We start from the raw sequence: 23,163 nt of genomic DNA, 5'->3' as shown, positions 1-23,163 counted from the left end.
TAATATTAGAGCATGACTGTCTTTCTGGGTAACTTGAGTCATTAAGAAAAAAGTCAATTGAGATGCACAAACTTTAATAAAATGACAGCTATAATATACAAGCTGGTAAATCTGATTAATCTAATTCAAGCTTTTAATCTAAGCCATGTGTCATATTGTTACTATTTAAAATGAATTTAGGAAAGAATTAGTTATTTTCACAAGAGAAAAGAACTTGCTTCAGATACCCTGGAAGACAGCTTCTCTTTGTACAGTTATAAAGGCTTGACCATCAGTGGGCTGAAATCATGGATGATGTATTTCTAAAGTGTATTCCACTGCCCATCCTAGGCATTTAGACTGTTCTCTCTCAGCATTTAAGTTCAAAAGCAGAGTGTAGTATCTGCCTCTCTAAAAATGCCCTAATATAAAATTATTTAAACCTTTTTCACATACACCCAAGAAAAATTGTTTAAATAATATAATAAATCATGGCTTTGTGAAATATTTTGCTTCTCTATAAGAAGTATATTATGTTCATTTTTTCCTTGGAAAATCACTGGTATCATTACATATTCTCATCTCTAAGAGGGAGAAAAAAAAGGATTTTATTGAAGTGATTTATTTGTGTCAGGCCTGGAAGTGAACTGAAAGCAATGGCAGTTCTTATATAAAGGATGGCATAATTAAATTATTGCCTTTTAAGTGATTGAAAACAGTGGTGCAAATCAGGGCCATCTCTTCGAAGATGTTACAAAGAATAGACAGCCCGTGTTGTTTACTTTATGTCTAATCCCTGTTTCCAGTAGGATGAAAAGTGCAAAGAATTTGTTTAGCCTGGAAGACTATTGTGAGGATTTCTAGACTACTGTGCTCTGGAAAATAAGGGATGACTCATTTAATGAGTTAAGTGATTTAGGTATTACAAGCTAGGACAGTGCCTTGTAATGCTCAGTTCTGTTATATCCCAAAGCAAGAGACAGTAGTTACTTTGGATTTTAATAGATAAATAAACTGGGTAACATTATTGAAGGTTGACTTTTCAATATCTAACACTAACTTATTTTTCCGGGCAAAAAGAATACATTATCTTAGGTATCTTTAAAAGATCTCTTCTGACTAATAAGTAAGCATCAATTCCAAGAACAATATACATGTGAAGGACACAATCATAGCCAGAAGGTGGGCAAGATAATAGGATAACTGCAGTTATTATGTTGATTCTGCAAAAATGCTCCAGAAATACTAGAAGTCATCTGAACTATTTGTTCAGACTCCAGATAAGCAAAACCAACATACTCTCATCAGTATTGTGAGTTGACTGCCCTTCCTCTATCTCTGAAACTTCAGTACAAATTTCTTAATGCTCAAAATGCAAAATCTTCGCTTTTCCTTCACACTCTTTTTGCACCACTGCTGTACCTAATATATTCCTCTTTAAATGCATTTACTAGATGGATGGCAATTATGTGTTTGCATGATCATCTCTACCACTACACTGTTGGCCTCTGATTGAGGGAGAGAACAATGCTTTATCTAGGCAGTGGTTCTCAAACTTTAGTGTTTTATGAACTGTTTATGTCCCCCAAATTCTTGCTGAAATCTTAATCCCCATTGTGATGATTTTAGGATGTGCATTCTTTAGTAGACAATTAGGTCTTAAGTGTGAAGCCCTCATGATGGGATTAGTACCCTTGTAAGAAGAGAAAGAGTTTGCTTTAGCTTTCTTTTCCTCAGTCATGTGAGGACACAGTGAGAAGATAGCTGTCTATGAACCAGAAAGCAGGTCCTAATGAAAAACTGAAATCTGCCAGCTCATTGATCTTAGACTCCCCAGCTGTGAGAAATAAATGTCTGTTGTTTAAATCACTCACAGTCTACGGCATTTTTGTTATAGTAGCCCAACCAGACTAAGACACTGTTCATCAAAATTACCCAGAGGGCTGGTCAAAACACAGACTTTTGGACCCCACCCTCGAGTTTTTGATTTAGTAACTCCAAAGTATGACCTGAGAATATGATTTCCAGTGTGTTTTCAGGTAACACTGATGCTGCTGATACGGAGGTCACACTTGGAGAACCACCTCCCTAGTGTAGTAGTTACTGGAACCTGCTTAACTCAAATCCTAGTCCTGCCACTTGTTTTGTGTGCCTTTGGGCAAATCACTTCACTTCTCTGTGCCTCAATTTTGTTATCTGCAACATGAGGATATTAGGTCTTAGAATTATTATTAATTCTAATGGGAGGGAGGTCTGGGAGGGGGGGACATGGGTGTGCCTATGGCTGATTCTTATTGATGTATGACAGAAAACCACAAAATTCTGTAAAGCAATTATCCTTCAAATAAAAAATTTTAAAAAAAATCTCACTAGGATTATGTGATATAGGCTTTAGACATTAGTCATCCTTGTTACTCATTTCACTTTTGTTAAGTAGTGCAAGTAATTCATTTTCTATTCACTGGAAACTTCTCACCAATTATCTTTTGTAATTGTTGTGTTGGTTGTAATTGTGTTGGTTGTAATTGTTGTGTTGGTTGTAACAGAGATGTGAAGGATTTGGTATATTTAATTAAATCAATACTAGACTGAACTCAAAGAATAAACAAAATAATATAACTTAAAAAAATATTGAATGAGTTAAACACACAGAGTTTATATTGGCGTTTGGCATATAATAAGTGCTCAGTAATGTTTATAGGTAACAAAATTAAGTTACTATTAAGTATCAAAATCATATTCCTAAAGCTGGCTACATAATCATAATCATTTTAAATTAAATTGAGACTTCTAGTTGCTATAACATGCTATTCTTCATTTAAACCTTCCTATAATATATATGGGGTTGCACAGAGTCGGACATGACTGAAGCGACTTAGCAGCAGCAGCATCATAATATATATGTCACAGAGAAAATTAAGTAAAAATTAAATGTTATTTCAATTTACACTCTAACTTTCTCTCTTTCTAAATATAGACCTAGAAAAAGCTGCATTCAGGGATAAAATGTCAGATTCATTAAAATCAAATCCAATTTATAGGACACAAAATATTTAAAGTTATCCTTGCTCATCAGTTTTCTCATGTTTATATCATGTCTTACTGAGCCTTTATAAATAACTTCTTGTCACAATATTTTTCTATGGATTTATGCAGATAATGTTATAAATTACCATTAGATAATATATCAATATTTGTTGCTTCCACAAAGTACTTAATAAATGAAAACTTTAGATAATATAATTGGAGATGTATTATAAACCATTAATTTTAATTTGAGAACAGAAATACACACAATGTATTTTGGAAAAACAAAGTAACTCTAATCTTTTTAAAAGCTCTTTCAGATTTTAGTTTATTTTTATTTATTTGACTTAATCTTACTAATTTTTCTTTTCAATAGTAATCTGCGTTTCTGGTTTTATATCATTATTAGCAACTTAAGTAAACTGAACCACTGTGGGGGAAAAAATAGTTCCCTAAGTCTAACCTTTGTGACTAGAACAAAGGTCTCAACCAAAGTACAGATTATGCAGCCTCTAAAAATAAACTTTAGTGAATTGTGAGGTAGGGAACAAATATCCTTCTTACAGATAGAAAGACACAAGCAAGAAAAAAAGAATAAATTACGACCATGAATCAACTGTGAATAACTTTGGTACTCTATCAAATTCACTGGTTTGTTTGACACTGTTTTGTAATATAAATGTTTTCTCTTAGAAGCTGTGAATAAATGAGTAACATTTTAAATGCAGGAATATAGATTGCTAGTTTAAAAAGTTTTGTTGTAACTACTTGTCATTCTGTTAAAAGTCATCCCTTCTTTTTTGTGGTTATTGTCATCAGACTATTTCAATTTATTACACTAATAGATTTTATTTAAAAGCAGGCCTTAACCTGGCTACCAAACAAAATAACTTTCATTTTATACATACAGTCTCTTACACTAACTCTGTCTTCATTGAAGATGATGAAAAAGAAGTTTCTTTAATAAGAAGCTATGTAGTCAGATTCCTTATCTGAGTCTGGTCTCTGCCTTCTCCCATTTAATGAAGGTATAGCAGGGAAATGGTGGGCTGGATAGATGATCTCTAAGATCTATTATGGCTCTAACAATTTATGAACCTACAAATATATAAATAGAAGTAAATTTTTTTTTAGAAGTAAATTTTTTAAAGAGTCATTTTGAGAAAGTCCAGTACTAGTTGCAAAGAACCCTGAGTTCTAACCCCAAATCTTCTACTGACGAATTGTGTGATCTGGCAGATCACTCTAGGTCCCACTTGCCTCACTGATATAATGATAGGGAAACTAAAAATAGTTAAAAATCTTTCTGTGGTTCTTTTTGTCTTTAGTGTAGATTCTACTAGAGTGTTTTTGTTTTGTATGTTTTTGTTTTGGTAGTCATACCACCAACCTAATGATACACATTTAAGTTAATGTTTTATTGTATTTTTTATTTTTTGGAATTTAAAAAAGCATAATTTTCTTATATGGTTATTTAATAAATGATTTACATGATTTCAAGAGAAACCTAGAGCACATGGCGTATTCAAAGGCAAAAAAACACCCAAAAACCAAATACACTCTAGTGGAATCTACACTAAGGACAAAAATAGCCATAAAAAGATTTTTAACTATTTCTAGTTGTCACATTGTTGGAGATAACTTGACATACATGTTCTAAGATTGCTATACTTCTACATGCTGTGCGATAAAGCACAGGAGCAGTAACAGAATATTCTCTCATAATTCCTGGTGTCACAGAGCTAGAGGCTCAGCATGAATGAGAAGAGATGTAGGTGTAAGGTCAGAGGGGTTCAGTAAAAACCTTATCATTCTGAGCAGAAGTGGGAAGGATTAGTATGAACTAAAGTAGGATTTTACCTTTAAGGTACATGTAGGTACACATACACACATACTCTTCAAATGAGAACAGAGTCTGTCTGGGGAGAGGAGGATTCTGAGAGGTGGACACTCACATTTGACTTATTTAAAGTTTGAGCTCTGGATTTTTACACATTTAAAATATCATTATTTTTCCATTTTATAATGCAAGTTTGGGAAACATGGGGAAAAGTATTTTCTACTTCTTTAATAATAAATTGGATTATGTTTTAGAAGCTTTTCTAACACTTACTTTCCCAAATGCCTTTTTTTTTTTTCCCCAAATGCCTTTTATACTGTTTTCTAAAGGCCCTACAAGTTTCTAGTACTCTGAAAGAGAAAAAAAAATTACAACCTATTTTTCAATTATTCATAATTTCTGAGGCACAAGACAGAAGATATATAAAAGTACCATAGATAATTAAAATTTATAGATAATTTTTTAAAAGTATGCATCTCCAGGTTGTTACTTTGTATCCTGCTTTGCTGTCTTTCTTCTGGCTTGAACTACAGGTGCTAAAATGATCCTAAGAACATGTCTCAAAAACAAAACTACCACTGTAAAGACAGGAAGGATAAAGTATTGGCAGAGATCAGATCTCACCAGGTTTGTCAATTAGCATCACCACATGGACCTCAAAATGAAATTATGAGTTTCTTCATTTTAAATATCATCCTAAGAAGGTAAAATTTCTGGGTAGGAGTTTTCCTCGCTGCCATCATTTCCACAGGCCCTTAAAGCTCTAAGCCTGGGATCAGCAAATTTTCTCTGTAAAGGCCAGATGGGAAATATTTTAAGCTTTGTAGGCCTTAGGATCTCTGTCAGATATACTCAGCTCTGTCATTGTAGCCCGAAAGCAACCACATATACATAAATTGAAAAACGTGACTGTCCTTTAATAAAAATTTATAGACAATGAACTTTAATTTTATATTATTACATGTCACAAAATGTTATTTTTATAACTTTTTCAACCATTTAAAATGTAAAGACCATTCTTATCTTGAGGGCAATACCAAACAGGTGGTAGACAACAGAGTTTTCCAACCCCTGCTCTAAGCTATTTAACATATTAGAGATGGGCCCCACTTACCCCACACAGCTGTTTATGAAAACTTTACTGCCTCAGAAACTCCACAAGCCAGCTCAAAGCTATGTTAGAACCAACTCTACTTTCTTTTTGGCACCAAAAGTCCTTATTTCCTTTGAACCTCTTTAGCAGATCTGCCAAAAAATAATTGATGCTCCATTGCCTGACATAGATAAAACTATAAACTTTCAGATTATCAAATTTGCAACACTGTTTCCAAACGTTTTCTTCTTTGGCTAAACTAATAGAGAGTATTTGAGCTCTGAGCTAAAAGGACCTGATTCCCATTGGGCTTGTGTCCAAATTTCATGTGTTTAAAAGTTTTGTTCAATGCCAGGGAGTTTGCAACATATTTTACAGAGACTCTCAGTGTGACTCCTGAACCACTAAGGTGAGATAAGCCTATGTATTTCATTCTCTGCCCCACTGACATGACTGAGAAAACAAGGTGGGGTTCAGGAAATTAAGAGTGCCAGCTGCAAACTGACATTTTAGTCACAGGGAAGGAAGTGGAGGAAGCATCAAGCAGCTTGGGTTCATTGCTTGATACGGAGGAAGGGTACCTGGGGGGAGTGAGGGTGCAGTGGGGAAGAAATGAAAAGCCCTCTGTCAGAGCTTAACCTAAACCCCATCTTGGAGCATCAGAGATCAATGATAGAGGCAGGTCTTTGAGCAGCTGATGAGAAGCAGATTCTCACACTGCTGGAGGCTTTGAGGAAGGAATCCCACAGCAGCACGCTCTCAGCTGCACACCGTGGCTTTGGTACACTGAAAGGAGTGGGGCCAGCGACCACCATGGGCTCTGGAAAAGGGCCATGAGGTTGCTTTGTTGGGCATGGAGTGGGAGCTGCTGATTTCTAGCTGCTGAGGCAGACAGGGTAACTTGATCAAAGTTAATGTAAAGTTAAAACTCCCTTTTCCAAAGCTATCTCCTCCTACCTGCAACAACTTCCTAACCCGAACAGAATAATTATATTTCCACATGGACACAGTCACAATAAATTTAAATTATTACCCCTTTTTCAGTCTGCACCTGAAAGATTTTATAGATCCACATGGTTTTATTCACAATTAATCTCAGCTCCTAACACTAAACAGACACTCCATTCTATACATGAGCTAGAGAAAGATAAGTGGACATTACAAAAATACTCTGCAATCCAAAAGAAGAAAACTAATTTTAAAAAACGTAACAAGCAATCTCTTTTGAAACTTCCTTGTTCCAAGAAACAGGGAGAAGTACTTTAAGTCTCTTAACTGTACTTTCAAGTTTTTAGTGAGATTTAAGAACACCCTGTATTGATAAAGCAGGGACTTGCAGACATGAAAAGGAAACAGTTTGGAAATGTAAAAGGATACTTGAAAAATGACAATATAGTAATTACCACATTTTAAAAGAACTTAATAAGGAGAGCAAACAGAATACCTGATGCTGTGGAAAACAGACTCAATAAATTAGAAGATTCATATAAGAAATCCTTCCAGTATCAGAGTAAACAGTTAAAAAGATAAAAATTATTAAACAATAGATAAGAAGTAGGGAATTGATGTAACATATATATAATAGGAATTTTAGTATGTCTGAATAGAGCAGACAGATTAGAAGTCAGAAGAGGAGAAAAAAAATTTTCTTGAGATGAGCAACAACTTGATTTTTCAAATTGAAGGGCTCAATTGTATTGTAAATACAAATGAAAAAAAAATTTCAGTTAAACAAATACTGGTACAATTTCCGAATTTCAAAGAAAACTTTCTAAAAGCATATTTTATCAGACAGAAAAAAAAAAAGGCAACTGTCCCGCAGTGGAAAGACAGTGGGTTGAGCATCAGCTTTTACCCTATCTATAGTATTTAAAAACTAGACAACAAGGAAAGGTTGAAAGAGTTCTGAGGAGAAAAACTGTGACCCTAGTCAGGTTTATAATAATGGCAACAGATCCTCTCAGATATATAGGAACTCATAAAGAGAATAACCCATATATCCTTCCTCAACCAATTATTCAACATTTATCAACAGCTGAGAAGAGTCTGAACACAATTTCAGTAATGAGTACAATAGAAGTGAACATTACACAATGAAATGAATAGGACTAGAATTAAATTTAAATGATTTCAGTTGATAGATTTCTGATCCTTACATTAACATTAAGAAAAAGAATTTAAAGAGAAGATGAAGAAGATACATGAATAAGAAACTGGATTTTAAGTCCCAGATTATTTAAACCAAAACTATAGGTTGAGGGAGGGGCACTACAAGGAAATAATCACATAATAAATATCTCCAATACTCTGGCCTGGAGAATTCCATGGATTGTACAGTCCATGGGGTCACAAAGAGTTGGACATGACTTTCACTTTCACTTCACTTTTAAATATCTCCTATTTTACAAGAAAAGAAAGTGTATAGTTTCATTCCTAACAATAACATAGAAATATAAATTTTACAATTATGTCTTTCAGAATTTAAAAGCATAATTATATTTCAAAGAAATACAATGAATAAGAGAAAGGATTTTGGTTTCAGACAAACCAACCTGGGTGTGAGGCTCAGTTGTCACAAATCACACTATGTGAATCATAAAGTATTAATCCCTTTAAGCTTTAGCTCAGTAGGAATAATAATCATTCTTTATTATAGAATTATTTTGAAGTATAACTGAAATAAAATGTGTCAACTATTATAGCCCACTGCCTGTAACACATGGTGACTATGGAATGTTAACCATAATAAAGAGGGGGAAGACTTGATAAATTTAACAAAAGACAGGAAGAGAAAATAAAAGGTAAAATGAATAGCTGAACTTAACAAAGAGCAGAAACAGTTAAAAAGAAACAAAACCAAACATATCAGCAGTTGTAATACTTGGAGATAGACAAAATTTTTCTATTAAAACACAAAGACCTTCAGACAAATTTTAAAAAATACAGATACTCTGTATGACATTTTACAAAAATACATATCATTATTTACTCAATAAATATTTGAGTGTTTACTATGTACCAGGCACTATTCCAGGTTCTGGGGATATAGGAAACAAAAGGCGAAGCACTGGACCAATCAAATATTAGGGGCTGCATATTCTAAGCAGAGCGTGAGTATAAAGGCCCTAATTGAGGCTGAGATGGACCTGGCTATGTAAAAAAAAATAAGCAAGACAAAGGTAGATGAGTTCAGAAAGATAACTGGGAGGGTTGGGATCAGACTATGGCACCTTCCAGGCCTTGTCTGGACTTTGGGTTTCACAGTGAATGGGAAGATGAGTCACTGGAAAGTTCTAAGCGAGACTGATGTAATTTGACTGACTTTTTTTCTTAAAAGATCATTCTGATTGGTGAACTGAAAGCGGACTTAAGAGCAGTAAGAATCGACATAGAAAAATCAACAGAAAAGTAACAATCTAGGAAACAGATGACAGTGTCCTAGATAAGGGTGGTAGCAGCAGGAATGGTAAGAAGTAGTTGGACTTCTCTGGGTATAGTTTGAAAAATTAGTCGACTGTATGTAGAAGTGAAAGTCGCTCAGTCGTGTCTGACTCTTTGCGACTCCATGGATTATACAGTCCATGGAATTCTTCAGACCAGAATACTGGAGTGGGTAACCTTTCCTTTCTCCAGGGGATCTTCCCAACCCAGGGATCAAACCCAGGTCTCCCACATTGCAGGCAGATTCTTTACTGGCTGAGCCACAAGGGAAAGTGAGAGATAAAGGCAAGCCAGGAAGGGTGACTCCCAGTCTTTTGGCTGAGCAATGGGAAGGATGCAGCTGAGAACGGAACTGTAAGAGAAGCACAGATGTAGAAGAGTGTGATTGGGCATCCTGTCATAGATGTGTGAAATTTAAGGCACCCTTAAGGGAGAGGGAAAAAGAAAAGAGACAGTCAGAGCTTTGACTCTAGAGAAACCAGAACCAGAGATGTAAATTTGATAGAAGTCAGCATATAATGGCATTTAAAGGCATGAAGCTAACTGCTTAGATCACTCAGGAAGGGGATGTGGACTGAGAAGAGAAGAAATCCAAGGACTAAGGCCTGGACCATATTACTATTTTACAGATAGAGGACAAGGGGGAGAACCAAGAAGTGGATGGAGAAAGAATGGCCACTGGAGTAGAATAAAAACCAGAGATTGTGAGAGGTCTTGGAAGCAAAGAGGAAAAATGGGAGAATAAATGGCAAAGAGGAAAAAGGGAGAGAATAAATGACAATGTCAAACCCCGGTAACTTTACTTAAGGAGCTTCACTATAAGAAGGAGTAGAAAACTGGGAGAATCAGTAACTCAAAAGACACATGGCATCAAGAGGAGGCTGTTTTTTACTTGATGAAAGAAATGGCAAGATATTTGTTTAATGATGCAAGAGAAGAGGGATCTCTTGCTGTTAGAACAAAGATTTTTAAAAATTAAAAGGCAAATAAAACCAACAAATGTTAAGGTATAGCAATATAAGGTTAGACAAAGCAGAACTCAAGACAGGCATTAAATGGGATAGAAGTAAACGCACATCTGACTGATAAACTATGGAACAAACCAAAAAAGTAGTTAAAGGTATTCACCCAAAGAATTCCCCAGATGAATTTATGCACAAGATTCTAAAGGGTCACTTCTTTGGATTTAAACTGATCAAGCAATAAAAAGCAGGAAGATATTTCAGTTCCTTCAGACTAGCAGAAACCTGATACTAAAAACTGACAAGGAAGAAGAAACAAAATGTACCTCTATTATGAAGACTGATACAAAAAGTCTTAAGTGTTAATAAAATATGGGTAAATTAAATTCAGCAATGTATTACAAGAAAAACAGAATCCAGATAGGATATATTCCAGAAATAGAAGGATGGAAGGATGGCTCACCATAGACAATATGACTAGAATTAATCCTATTATTATTTACAAGTAGAAAAATAATTAAAACTGCCTCCATGCATGTTAAAAGAGCGTTTGAAGTCAGTAACATTCAGAATAGCAAAAAGTTCTTAATTTAGGCATGGAAAGGTGTTACCTCAGTATGATAAAGAATACCAATCCAAAACCAAAAGCCAATGAAAACCATATATAATGATAAAATACTAGAGGCATTACTAAATAAGTCAAGAACAAGAGAAAAATGCTAACTATCACAATTATATTTTAATAGTGTTCTGGAAATTTTAGTCAATGTAATATAACAAGAAAAAGACATTGTAAAAAGCATGACTATTAGAAAGAAAAAGATAAAATTGTCATTTTTGCAGTTGATATGGAGAGCTAAGTGGAAAACTCAAGAGACTAAGAAGAAAAATTATTAAAACTAATGTTTTTTAAGTTCAGTAAAATGGCAGGATGCCAATGACATATAGGAATCAATAACTTTTTATAGACTAGACAGATTTCTAATTAAAAATTCTATTTTCAAAAGTAAGCCACCCCCATGGCTGATTCATATCAATGTATGGCAAAAAACCACTACAATAGTGTAAAGTAATTAGCCTCCAACTAATAAAAATAAATGAAAAAAAAAAAAAGTAAGCCACCCCTAAAATAACCTTCTAGTACACACAAGACAAAAGAAAACTATCATGAGCCATATATGTAATTTTAAATAGTCTGTCAAAGTTTTAAAAAGCAGATGAGATTAATTTTAGTAATTATTTAACCCAATATATCTGCAAAATATTATTTCAGCATGTTATCAATATCCTAAAGCTATTGTTGAGATATTTTCAGCCTTGTTTCACACTAAATCCTGAAAATCAGTGTCTGTTTTGTGTTTTTGGTTTTTTGGTACTTATAGTACTTCTCAGTATGGAATAGCCACATTTCTTCACTAACCATCTATGGCCATTGGCTATTAAACTGGACAATGTAATTCTAATAAACCTAGCTATGTGCCTGAAAAAAATGTGTAGGACTTACAGACTTGAAAATACCCTAACTTCTAAAGAACATAAGAAGTTTCAGTAAAAAGACAAACATATGATGTATTCCTAGAAGTCTCAGTACTGTAAAGACATCATTTTTCTCCCCCAAATTATTATACAAGTTCAATACAAGCCCAGTCAAAATTCCAATGACTTTTTCTTTTAGAAGACTGGACAAAATGATTCCAAACACTGGAAGTATAAACGTCAAACAGTATCAAGAAAACTTGAAAATAACAAGTAAAAAGATCTGGAGTTTCTCATATCAGATACCTGACTCCTCTTTTTTCCTGTTGCCTGGTAATGTCTATTCTACTTTCTCTGTCAGTATTCAGTACTATATATTTTCTAACATATTCCTTTCCCACTTACTCTATGTGTACAAAACAAAAACAAAAAACCTAACAGAAGAAACTTAATTTTGAACATTTAAATATCTTCATAGTCATTTCTCCTTTCTCAGAAGTAATACCATGCTTTCACTTACTATCTTTCTTTGACTTAGAAAGTGTCCCTTCACTCCCCCAAAAAGAAAACAACTGACAGACTATCTGTAAGTTATATTTACTGTATGGCACTAGCAGATAATTCTCTCCCTGAACTAAATAGCTATAAATCAGATATTGAGAAACACTTTTGGACTTTTGATTTGCTTCTTAGCTGTCCATTTGTAGGTATATGTACAAAGCATCTAATGAAAATACCTTCTACTTTTGTTAATGGCACTAGTTTTCCTTTACAAATGAGGGTGATGTTGTCCTTGGGAGTAAGGCTACACGTGAAGAATGTGAGACATTAGGTATCTGAATAGAACCTCAGAAAATGAGAGTGAGAAAATCAGAATGGCTTTTAGAGTATCTACAAAGCTTGTGCAGATGTAGAAGGAATAATACTGTGAGTTTAGAGGTATAAGGCATACAGATTCAGTCCTAAAGGCATTTTTGTTTGGTATCCCATACAGGAGCTGTAAATCTGGGACAGGAAACTTGAAATCATTAAGGTCACGTATTTATAACACCATATTCAATTAGGTTAGAAAAGTGCAATTTCTGTCATCATGTCATAAAAAGATGTGTTTTTCTCTCAGATCTCTTATTTTACAAACGCTCTCTATATTGTTACAAATAGGGCTGTTTTCCATCAGTTACAAGGGGCAATTCAATTACTAGATGGTTTAGTGCAGTAACTGACTCCAGACTAATTTAATTTCTTTAGGTCTCCAAAGATCAATTGATCTGATTTGTTCCATCCCCAAAGGCTGTTTAGGAAAAATTCAGACTTAAATACCTGGAAATGAAATCCAAAACCCTGGCCAATTTCACACTACTTAGGTCATCTTGCAAACTTGCAGCTAGTCTCATAAGATGCTCTTTTAGCCCTCAGACGACTGAAAGCTTCTAAGTTTCATGTACATGTGAGTGTTCCTGACATCAGGATGTTTACTCAGTTAAGTGGAAAATGTGGCTGCATGCATTATCAAGTCCGTCACTCTAAATGGCAGTCAGTCTAGGTCCCTGTCTCTCATAAACATAAGTAAAACGAAAGGGGTTATTTTTATTCTAGAAGTATTTTATTAAGATTATTGAAAGTAACTTGGATGGGGTAAAACTATGCTCATCTCAGTTCAGTTCAGTTCAGTTGCTCAGTCATGTCTGACTCTTTGCAACACCATGGACTGCAGTATGCCAGGCTTACCTGTCTATCACCAACTCCCAGAATTTACTCAAACTCATGTCCATTGAGTTGGTGATGCCATCCAACCATCTCATCCTCTGTCATCCCCTTCTCCTCCCACATTCATCATTCCAGGCATCAGGATCTTTTCAAATGAGTCAATTTTTCACATCAGGTGGCCAAAGTTCTGGAGTTTCAGCTTCAGCATCAGTCCTTCCAATGAGTATGCAAGACTGATTTCCTTTAGGATGGACTGGTTGGATCTCCATGCAGTCCAAGGGACTCTCAAGAGTCTTCTCCAACACCACAGTTCAAAAGCATCAATTTTTCGGTGCTCAGCTTTCTTCACCGTCCAACTCTCACATCCATACATGACCACTGGAAAAAACCAAACCTTTGACTAGATAGACCTTGGTTGGCAAATTAATGTTTCTGCTTTTTAATATGTTGTCTAGGTTGGTCATAACTTTTCTTCCAAGAAGCAAGTGTCTTTTAATTTCATGGCTGCAAACGCCATCTGCAGTGATTTTGGAGCCCAAAAAATATAAAGTCTTGTCACTGTTTCCATTGTTTCCCCATCTATTTGCCATGAAGTGCTGGGATGAGATGCCATGATCTTTGTTTTCTGAATGTTGAGCTTTAACCCAATTTTTTCACTCTCCTCTTTCACTTTCATCAAGAGGCTCTTTAGTTCTTCTTTGCTTTCTGGCATAAGGGTGGTATCATCTGCACATCTGAGGTTATTGACATTTCTCTGGGAAATCTTGATTCCAGTTTGTGCTTCATCCAGTCCAGTATTTCTCATGATGTCCTCTGCATATAAGTTAAATAAGCAGGGTGACAATATACAGCCTTGACGTACTTCTTTCCCAATTTGGAATCAGTCTGTTGTTCCATGTCCAGATCTAACTGTTGTTTCTTGACCTGCATACAGATTTCTCAGGAGGCAGGTCAGCTGGTCTGGTATTCCCATCTCTTTCTGAATTTTCCACAGTTTATTGTGATCCACACAGTCAAAGGCTTTGGCATAGTCAATAAAGCAGAAGTAGATGTTTTTCTGGAACTCTCTCACTTTTTCAATGATCCAATGGATGTTGGCCATTTAATCTCTGGTTCCTCTGCCCTCTCTAAATCTAGCTTGAACATCTGGAATTTCATGGTTCACATACTGTTGAAGCCTGGCTTGGAGAATTTTAAGCATTACTTTCCTAGTGTGTGAGATGAGTGCAATTGTGCGGTAGTTTGAGCATTCTTTGGCATTGCCTTTCTTTGGGATTGGAATGAAAACTGACCTTTTCCAGTGCTATGGCCACTGTTGAGTTCTCCAAATTTGCTGGCATACCCAGTGTAGCACTTTGACAGCATCATCTTTTAGGATTTGAAATAGCTCAACTGGAATCCCATCACCTCCACTAGCTTTGTTCATAGTGATGCTTCCTAAGGCCCACTTGACTTTGCATTCCAGGATGACGGCCTCTAGGTGAGTGATCACACCATTGTGATTATCTGGGTCATGAAGATCTTTTTTGTATAGTCTTCTGTGTATTCTTACCACCTCTTCTTAATATCTTCTGCTTCTGTTAGGTTCATACCATTTCTGTCCTTTATTGTGCCCATTTTGGCATGAAATATTCCATTGGTGTCTCTAATTTTCTTGAAGAGATCTCTAGTCTTTCCCATTCTATTGTTTTCCTCTATTTCTTTGCACTGATGACTGAGGAAGGCTTTCTTATCTCTAGCTGATATTCTTTGGAACTCTGCATTCAAATGGGGATATCTTTCCTTTTCTTCTTTGCCTTTTGCTTCTCTTCTTTTCACAGCTATTTGTAAGTCCTCCTCAGACAACCATTTTGTCTTTTTGCATTTCTTTTTCTCAGTGATGGTCTTGATCACTGCCTCCTGTACAGTGTCACAAACCTCCATCCATAATTCTTCAGGCACTCTATCAGAGCCAATCCCTTGAATCTATTTCTCACTTCCACTGTATAATTGTAAGGGATTTGATTTAGGTCATACCTGAATGGCCTAGTGGTTTTCCCTACTTTCTTCAATTTAAGTCTGAATTTGGCAATAAGGTGTTCATGATCTGAGTCAAAGTCAGCTCTCAGTTTTGTTTTTGCTGACTGTATAGAGTTTTTCCATCTTTGTCTGCAAAAAATATAATCAGTCTGATTTTGGTATTGACCATCTGGTCATTTCCATGTGTAGAGTCTTCCCTTGTGTTGTTGGAGAGGGTTTTGCTATGACCAGTGCGTTCTCTTGGCAAAACTCTATTAGCCTTTGCCCTGCTTCATTTTGTACTTCAAGGCCAAATTTGCCTGTTATTCCAGGTATTTCTTGACTCCCTACTTTTGCATTCCAGTCCCTTATAATGAAAAGGACACCTTTTTTAGGGTGTTAGTTCTTGAAGGCCTTGTAGGTCTTCATAGAACCATTCAACTTCTTCAGCATCATTAGTCGGGGTATAGACTTGGATTCCTGTGATATTGAATGATTTGCCTTGGAAATGAATAGAGACCGTCCTGTTGTTTTTGAGATTGCATCCAAGTATTGCATTTTGGACTCTTTTGTTGACTATGATGGCTACTCCATTTCTTCTAGGGGATTCTTGCCCATAGTAGTAGATATAATGGTCATCTTAGTTAAATTCACCCGTTCCAGTCCATTTTAGTCTGCTGACTCCTAAAATGTCAATGTTCACTCTTGCCATCTCCTGTTTGACCACTTCCAATTTGCCTTGATTCATGGACCTAACATTACAGGTTCCTATGCAATATTACTCATAGGAACAATAGCATTGGACTTTACTTCCACCACCAGTCACATCCACAACTGGATGTTGTTTTTGCTCTGGCTCCATCTCTTCATTCTTTCTGGAGTTATTTCTCCACTGATCTCCAGTAGTGTATTGGGCACCTACTGACCTGGAGAGTTCATCTTTCAGTGTCCTATCTTTTTGCCTTTTCATACTGTTCTCAAGGCAAGAATACTAAAGTGGTTTGCCATTCTCTTCTCCAGTGAACCACGTTTTGTCAAGACTGTGCACCATGACCCGTCCATCTTGGAAGACCCTACATGTCATGGCTCATAATTTCACTGAGTTAGACAAGGCTGTAGTCCATGTGATCAGATTGGTTAGTTTTCTATGATTGTAGCTTTCAGTCTGTCTGCCCTCTGATGTATAAGGATAAGAGGCTTATGGAAGCTTCCTGATGGGAGATACTGTGGGGGAAACTGGGTCTCATTCTGATGGGCGGGGCCATGCTCAGTTCAGTTCAGTTCAGTCACTCAGTCATGTCCGACTCTTTCTGACCCCATGAATCGCAGCATGCCAGGCTTCCCTGTCCATCACCAATTCCCGGAATTTATTCAAACTCATATCCATTGAGTGGGTGATGCCATCTAGCTATCTCATCCTCTAAACCTTTAATCCGATCATCTGTTGATGGGCTGGGCTGTGTTCCCTTCCCTGTTATCTGACCTGAGGCCAAACTGTGGTGGAGGTAATGAAGATGATACTTTGCCAGCAAAGGTCGTCTATTCAAGGCTATGGTTTTTCCAATGGTCATGTATGGATGTGAGAGCTGGACTGTGAAGAAAGCTGAGCGCTGAAAAATTAATGCTTTTGAACTGCAGTGTTGGAGAAGACTCTTGAGAGTCCCTTGGACTGCAAGGAGATCCAACCAGTCCATCCTAAAGGAGATCAGTCCTGGGTGTTCATTGGAAGGACTGATGCTGAAACTGAAACTCCAATACTTTGGCCACCTCATGCGAAAAGATGATTCATTGGAAAAGACCCTGATGCAGGGAAAGATTGGGGGCAGGAAGAGAAGGGGACGACAGAGGATGAGATGGCTGGATGGCATCACCGACTCAATGGACATGAGTTTGAGTAAACTCCGGGAGTTGGTGATGGATAGGGAGGCCTGGCGTGCTGCGATTCATGGGGTTGCAAAGAGTTGGACATGACTGAGCAACTGAACTGAACTGAGTGAAGATAATGGTGACCTCCTTCAAAAGTTCCCATGCAGGCACTGCTACAGGCAATGCCCCCAACCCTGTAGCAGACCACTGCCGACCCACACCTCTGCCAGATGCTCATCTAGTAAAACATAATTATTTTACATTTTCGGATTTTGAAAGTGCTTTCATAAATGTCATCTTACATGATCCTCATAATAAAGTGAGCAGCATTATGTCCTCCATTTTCTACATGAGGAAACAGACTCAGGGTAACTTCTGAGGATCACTTAGAAGTGATCTTACTTAACTTACTTAATATCTTACTTAAGTGATCTACTTAACTTAGGTAACTTCTCTAGGATCACTCAGCCAGGAAAAGGCAGAGCAGGGACTCTAACCCATGGCTTTGTCTTCATATACCATGCTCAACCCCTGACCTGAAACAGAAGATATGAGGCACACTATAAAAACACATCTCTACTGCCCTACTGAACCACTGTCTTCATTTTTGCCTGATACCTGATTAGAAAAGAGAAAAAATTCACTTATTATAATCCCACTTGCATAAATCTAGTGTGAATCAGTGCCTTTGACACTCTAGAAACAGGAGATGAGAAAGATCACACCTAAATGGAAGTAGCCTTTTTAAAACACCTCCTGGTGACTCAGATGGTTAAGTCTCTGCCGACAATGTGGGAGACCCAGGTTTGATCCCTGGGTTGGGAAGATTCCCCTGGAGAAGGAAATGGCAACCCACTCCAGTACTCTTGTCTGGAAAATCCTATGGACGGAGGAGCCTGGTAGGCTACAGTTCATGGGGTCACAAAATGTCTTTGTAAATGTGGACTCCTTTGTCACCCATGCTGCTGATACCACTTTCTCACTGATTTGGATCTTATGGCCTATTTGCATGCCTATATTCTACCTAATCGAAGAGTTACCTTCTTGCCATCCATTTTGCAAGGGATTTTCAACCACAAGCTCAAGTTCCTTTCCCTGATCTCAGTACCCCCAATCACTTGTCAGGCTCTTCAACTAATTAATCTTTTCTACTCAAATGCCTGCCCAACTTTCAGTCTCTCCTGTGGATTCTTTGTCTCCCCACTGAGCTTCTATATCTTTCCCCGCAAAATCAAAACCACACCTTTATGCTCTGGCACTGGGAAGGATGATGGAAGGATCAGATGTTGCTAAAATTTATAATAATCCTTTAATTTGAGTTGCCAGGACAGGAAAGAGAAGTGCTGAGGTCAGGACATGTGACCATGTGGTAGGTAATGAAGTGTGTCAGAACCATGTAGCAGTTGGTGGGGAAATCACATAAAGATCTGGAGATAAAATAAACCAGAGGGCTGGTAGTTAGGGTACTCCACCTGTCTATAAAGATTCCAGGACATATAAGAGATTAAATACAGAGGATGAATAAAATCTGATGATTTAATGTATAAAATGGCGGCTGTTTTATAATTTAAAATTGCAAAGACAGTAGAATTTAAGTGTGTTCACCAAAAATAAAACAGTAAGTACAGAAAATTGCATAGTACACTTAGGAGTACAAATAATCAGTTAGAAAAAAAATCTTTTCTTTGAAAAAAACATTTTGACATTCATATTGGGTAACTATGCATCTCAATATCGTCATTACTCATCACATAAACAGTCTCACACTGTGTGAACCATTTTAATTAAAAATTATGGTCAACTACAGGCACATGATTGTCACTTGCCTTAAAGGTCCTGTTATCCAATAGCTTTCCTATTAAACACAAGCATTCTACACTGTAGATAAAATATGCACCTTGATTTAAACTGCCTCTTTTTGCTTCCAAATTCCAAACTACCTTTATACTCTTTATGTTAGCAAATATATCCACTTCAGAAAGCAAAGGCTATTAAGATTCTATTTTCTCTGTGGATTGCCACTTAAGACATGAAGCTTAATATCATCAAGAGGACTGAGTCTTTGATAACAAACAAGCCCTATTTTTTGCAGTTGAATTAATGTCCTGTTCAAAGAAACCACTTCACTCAGAAATGGAGCATAGAATAGATCCAGCTGCAGCGGCTGTCAGAACTTCAGCAGTTGCATATCTGTAGGGTTTATAACCGGAAGTGAAGGTCAGGCAGAGAACCGGAGACAATACAGAGTACTGGAGACTATATACAGTAAAATTATGTCTCTTTGGTGTTGCAAGGAGTGTGCTCTTACAAACTAGTGCTTTTCTTTATCTTATCTGGGCAAAAAAGTAAACAGAAAATTCTCATTACCTCTCAATGTCTGTGAGCCTGGAGGAGTCCCGGAATCCTTTGGCAAAAGGGTTACTATCTATTTTCAGCTTGGTTATCTGGAAGGGGAAGATGAGTAACAAAACAGTGTCATGTCTGTGGTCAAGGAAACAAAATCAGAAATAAAAAATTTGTTCATTTTCCATCATAGCACCCCAAGAATGTCTAAGAATATCTTAATGTTGCTCAGTATTGTGATAAAGGTTGAAATTGCTAAGGAAATTCACAAATTTGGGTGAATTGGTCAGAGAAGGCATCAAGGAAAAGGAAGTATTTGAGGACAGAGTATCTGTTCCTATAACAGGCTGGAAGTCAATAAATAGAGACAGTTAGAAATGTGGGCCTTTTATGAACAGTGTGCCTGATGTGAGAAGTATTTAAGAGTAGTGAAAGGTTAGGGTGGACTAGGGAATGAGGAAACTGTCCAGAATTGGACAATACCCGCCAGCATGGGTGGGTAATGGGAAATGAAAACAAGAATGTTGCCTCATGCCGACTTGACAGCCTCATTTGTTAATATCATGGGCACCAATATATACCATAATAGATACCCCAATAATAGCTTCATGTTCAACACTGTACTGAAAAACATGATATAAATACATGATATAAAGTTTTCAGCATATAAATTTACCCCATTCCCTTTCCATCTGACTAAATTAGAATCAAATTAATGGGTCTTCTGTTACCCTCCCATAGAATGTTATTTACAGACTCTACGCTTATTTGGAAAAAAGCATTTCAAAAAATAGTCTTATTTCCTAATAAGAATCATAGTCTGAAGTATTAAGTGTCTATGCTATGCTAGCCATAATTCCCACAGTACACAATATTAATGTAGAAAGATTCATTAAAACATATACACTTCATGTTTCAGGGAAAATATATTAGGTACAAAAAAAAATAAGTAAATAAAGGAAACACTAATTAAAAGATACTTGACTTGCAAAATTCCTGAGTATCAGAGCTAAAAGGCATGGAGGAGAATGTAGGACACAACTAGTTAGTATCTGAGTTAGAACCACAGACACCTTTAAAAAGAGTCATAGCTCATTTGTGTCCAAAATGAGAGCCCACATTCATCTTTGGAGAGAGGGAGAAACACACATGCAATAGTCTTAACCTGAAAAAAAGTTAGAGGTTGAGGGAGGCATGCCTTCCTCTTTCAAAGTAAATAGTAAACATAATTAAAAACAGAACAACAATCAACAACAGTTTGAACTATTGTTTTGCCAATACTTTTCCTTTGATCAGAATGTATCTACTGTTCACTTTAAACCATTAACACCTAAAGAATTGCTTTATTCATTACAAAAGAAAATCATTGTTTTTCTTTCTCAAGTTTTCTCAGTGTGTGCTAACCAATGTGCAAAGTACAAAAAGCTATATACCTCACTCAGAATAGAACTTCCCACACTGTCCTGGCCAGAGAGATGCTACTTCTCTATCAATATTGGAAAGTTGTAAGATTGATTCTTTGATATTAGTTTTTTTTTTTTTTCCTTATACAAGTTATTTATTTATTTTGATTTTCTAGCATATTTTATTTATTTATTTAAATTTATTTTTAAGGACATTTGGCAGTATCTCACAAATTCTTATTTTTAGCCTATGACATTTACAGCAGCCAAAAATAAAATTGCTAATTTCCTTTTTAGTTTAGTTAATGGAAAATGGTAAACAGTGAAGAAAATAACCTAGATAAGTAAGAGACCTGTCCTTAATGCTCAGCAACAGGACTTTAGGTGTGCATAGAAAGAAATATACAGGAACTGCTGAGGTTGTCCCTAATGTATGGCCATCAATAGTTTGTAGAGAACCTCTCTCACACTCAGCCACCTCTTTAATTAAGGGCATGGATTTCTAAAGGGTGAAGTCTATTTTAACTATTCTTTTCAGACTAGGATTTAGTACTGAAGGTCAATTTTCAGGGCAAAGGCAAAAAATTTTGTTTGAAATAAATTACAAACATCTTATAAAGCCCAAGCAATCAATATATTCTAGGATTATAAATTATCAACAAGATTTTTGAATCCTCAAAGACAGGATTTTTTTTCGTCTCTTTCTACTGAATAATTATAAATGAAAACATTTCGGATTTCTAAATTGCTTTATAGTTCATGAAAACACTTTCACAATAATTCATCAACAAAACTGAGAACATGCAGTCCCTAAAATTCCACGGAGCAGGCAGAGGGATACACAGTTGACCAGAACTGGAAGTCATTTAAGTATTACTAAAGAGGGTGGCACCACATCCACTGCAGTGTTACTGACATTAAGGATGAACCAAACCCAGAAATTTTCAAACTGAAACTGTGAGGTAGATGAATAAAGTTAAGGTTCCTTTCAAGTTTAGTTCCTACAAGCTCATTTATAAGATTGAAAAGTGAATGGATTTGCCAGTGGATAAAATTTTCTGAAGACAGAAGCAAATAATATCTGATGGAGAAACAATTCTGAACAGAGTCCTTTTGCAACCATCTCAGGAATTCCCTGGCAGTCCAGGGGGTAGGATTCAGTGCTTTCACTGCCAGGCCGTGGGTTCAGTCCACGGTCAGGGAACTAAGATCCTGCAAGCCGTGCAGTGCAGCAATAATAAAATGAAATACAGTTTTTAAAAATGTGAGCCACATCAAGCTTTCCTTGAGTCTTCATAAACTAAAAGAATATAAAGTATTATCCATATAATAACTAAAGACCGTCTACCCACTTTGTCCCTGAAAAGGATTTTGAGAATTGTGTTTGTTGTTATTTGTATTTCCAAAAGATAAAGACTATTAGCTTAGAATGTGATGATTGTGGAGTTTCTGTAGAGAGTAAATACTTTCAGTGTGTGTTGTCAGCTAATGTGTCACAGTATCTAGTATTACCACCATAACTTTGAATGAGGAAGTAAATAAAATTCAACACAGGTTTTCAGATTTCTTTGGAACTTTCTTTCGTTTATTAGAATCTTTCTCTTTCTAGTATCTTTACAGTCTTTCTTTCATCATCCCCAAGAGTACCAATGGTAACTTTTCTACTTTATAGTTTGATATAATTTCAAACTGTAACTTCAAGAATAGTATATACAGTTAGATTTACCAATTGGTTCAGCAGTGATTTAACTTTAGTGTGCTAGTTAGAAAAGGAGCTCAGGACATTAACCCAGTATATACTTTCTCTATGGGCCGTGTTATCTAATTCCTGTTATCTAATAATTACTTTTGAAAGTTAGAGGATAAAAGCTGAATAGATCTCTTACTACAATTGTTTGGGGGCCCTGAACTAACCACTACAGTCTTGAACAGGCTTTATGAAGTACTGATTAGCAACACAGGAACTGTGGGTTAAATTTCTTAATGAGCTCACTGTGGTATCACTAGACTCAGTCTATCAGGGTGCCA

The 23,163-nt window shown here is 36.2% G+C and overlaps 1 protein-coding gene across 1 annotated transcript in view; it reads right to left on the bottom strand.

Moving 5' to 3' along the window:
- TBX20 (T-box transcription factor 20) overlaps positions 1-23,163 on the bottom strand; it is a 44,628-nt gene that overhangs the window by 3,880 nt on the left and 17,585 nt on the right. The window contains exon 6 of the mRNA XM_065939901.1: positions 19,757-19,833. Coding sequence (XP_065795973.1) covers positions 19,757-19,833 — 77 coding nt within the window. The remainder of the gene's footprint in view (positions 1-19,756; positions 19,834-23,163) is intronic.

The sequence above is a fragment of the Muntiacus reevesi genome, chromosome 6 (genome assembly GCF_963930625.1).
Source record: "Muntiacus reevesi chromosome 6, mMunRee1.1, whole genome shotgun sequence".
Taxonomy (NCBI): domain Eukaryota; kingdom Metazoa; phylum Chordata; class Mammalia; order Artiodactyla; family Cervidae; genus Muntiacus; species Muntiacus reevesi.
This window is presented reverse-complemented; position numbering and strand designations above follow the sequence as displayed.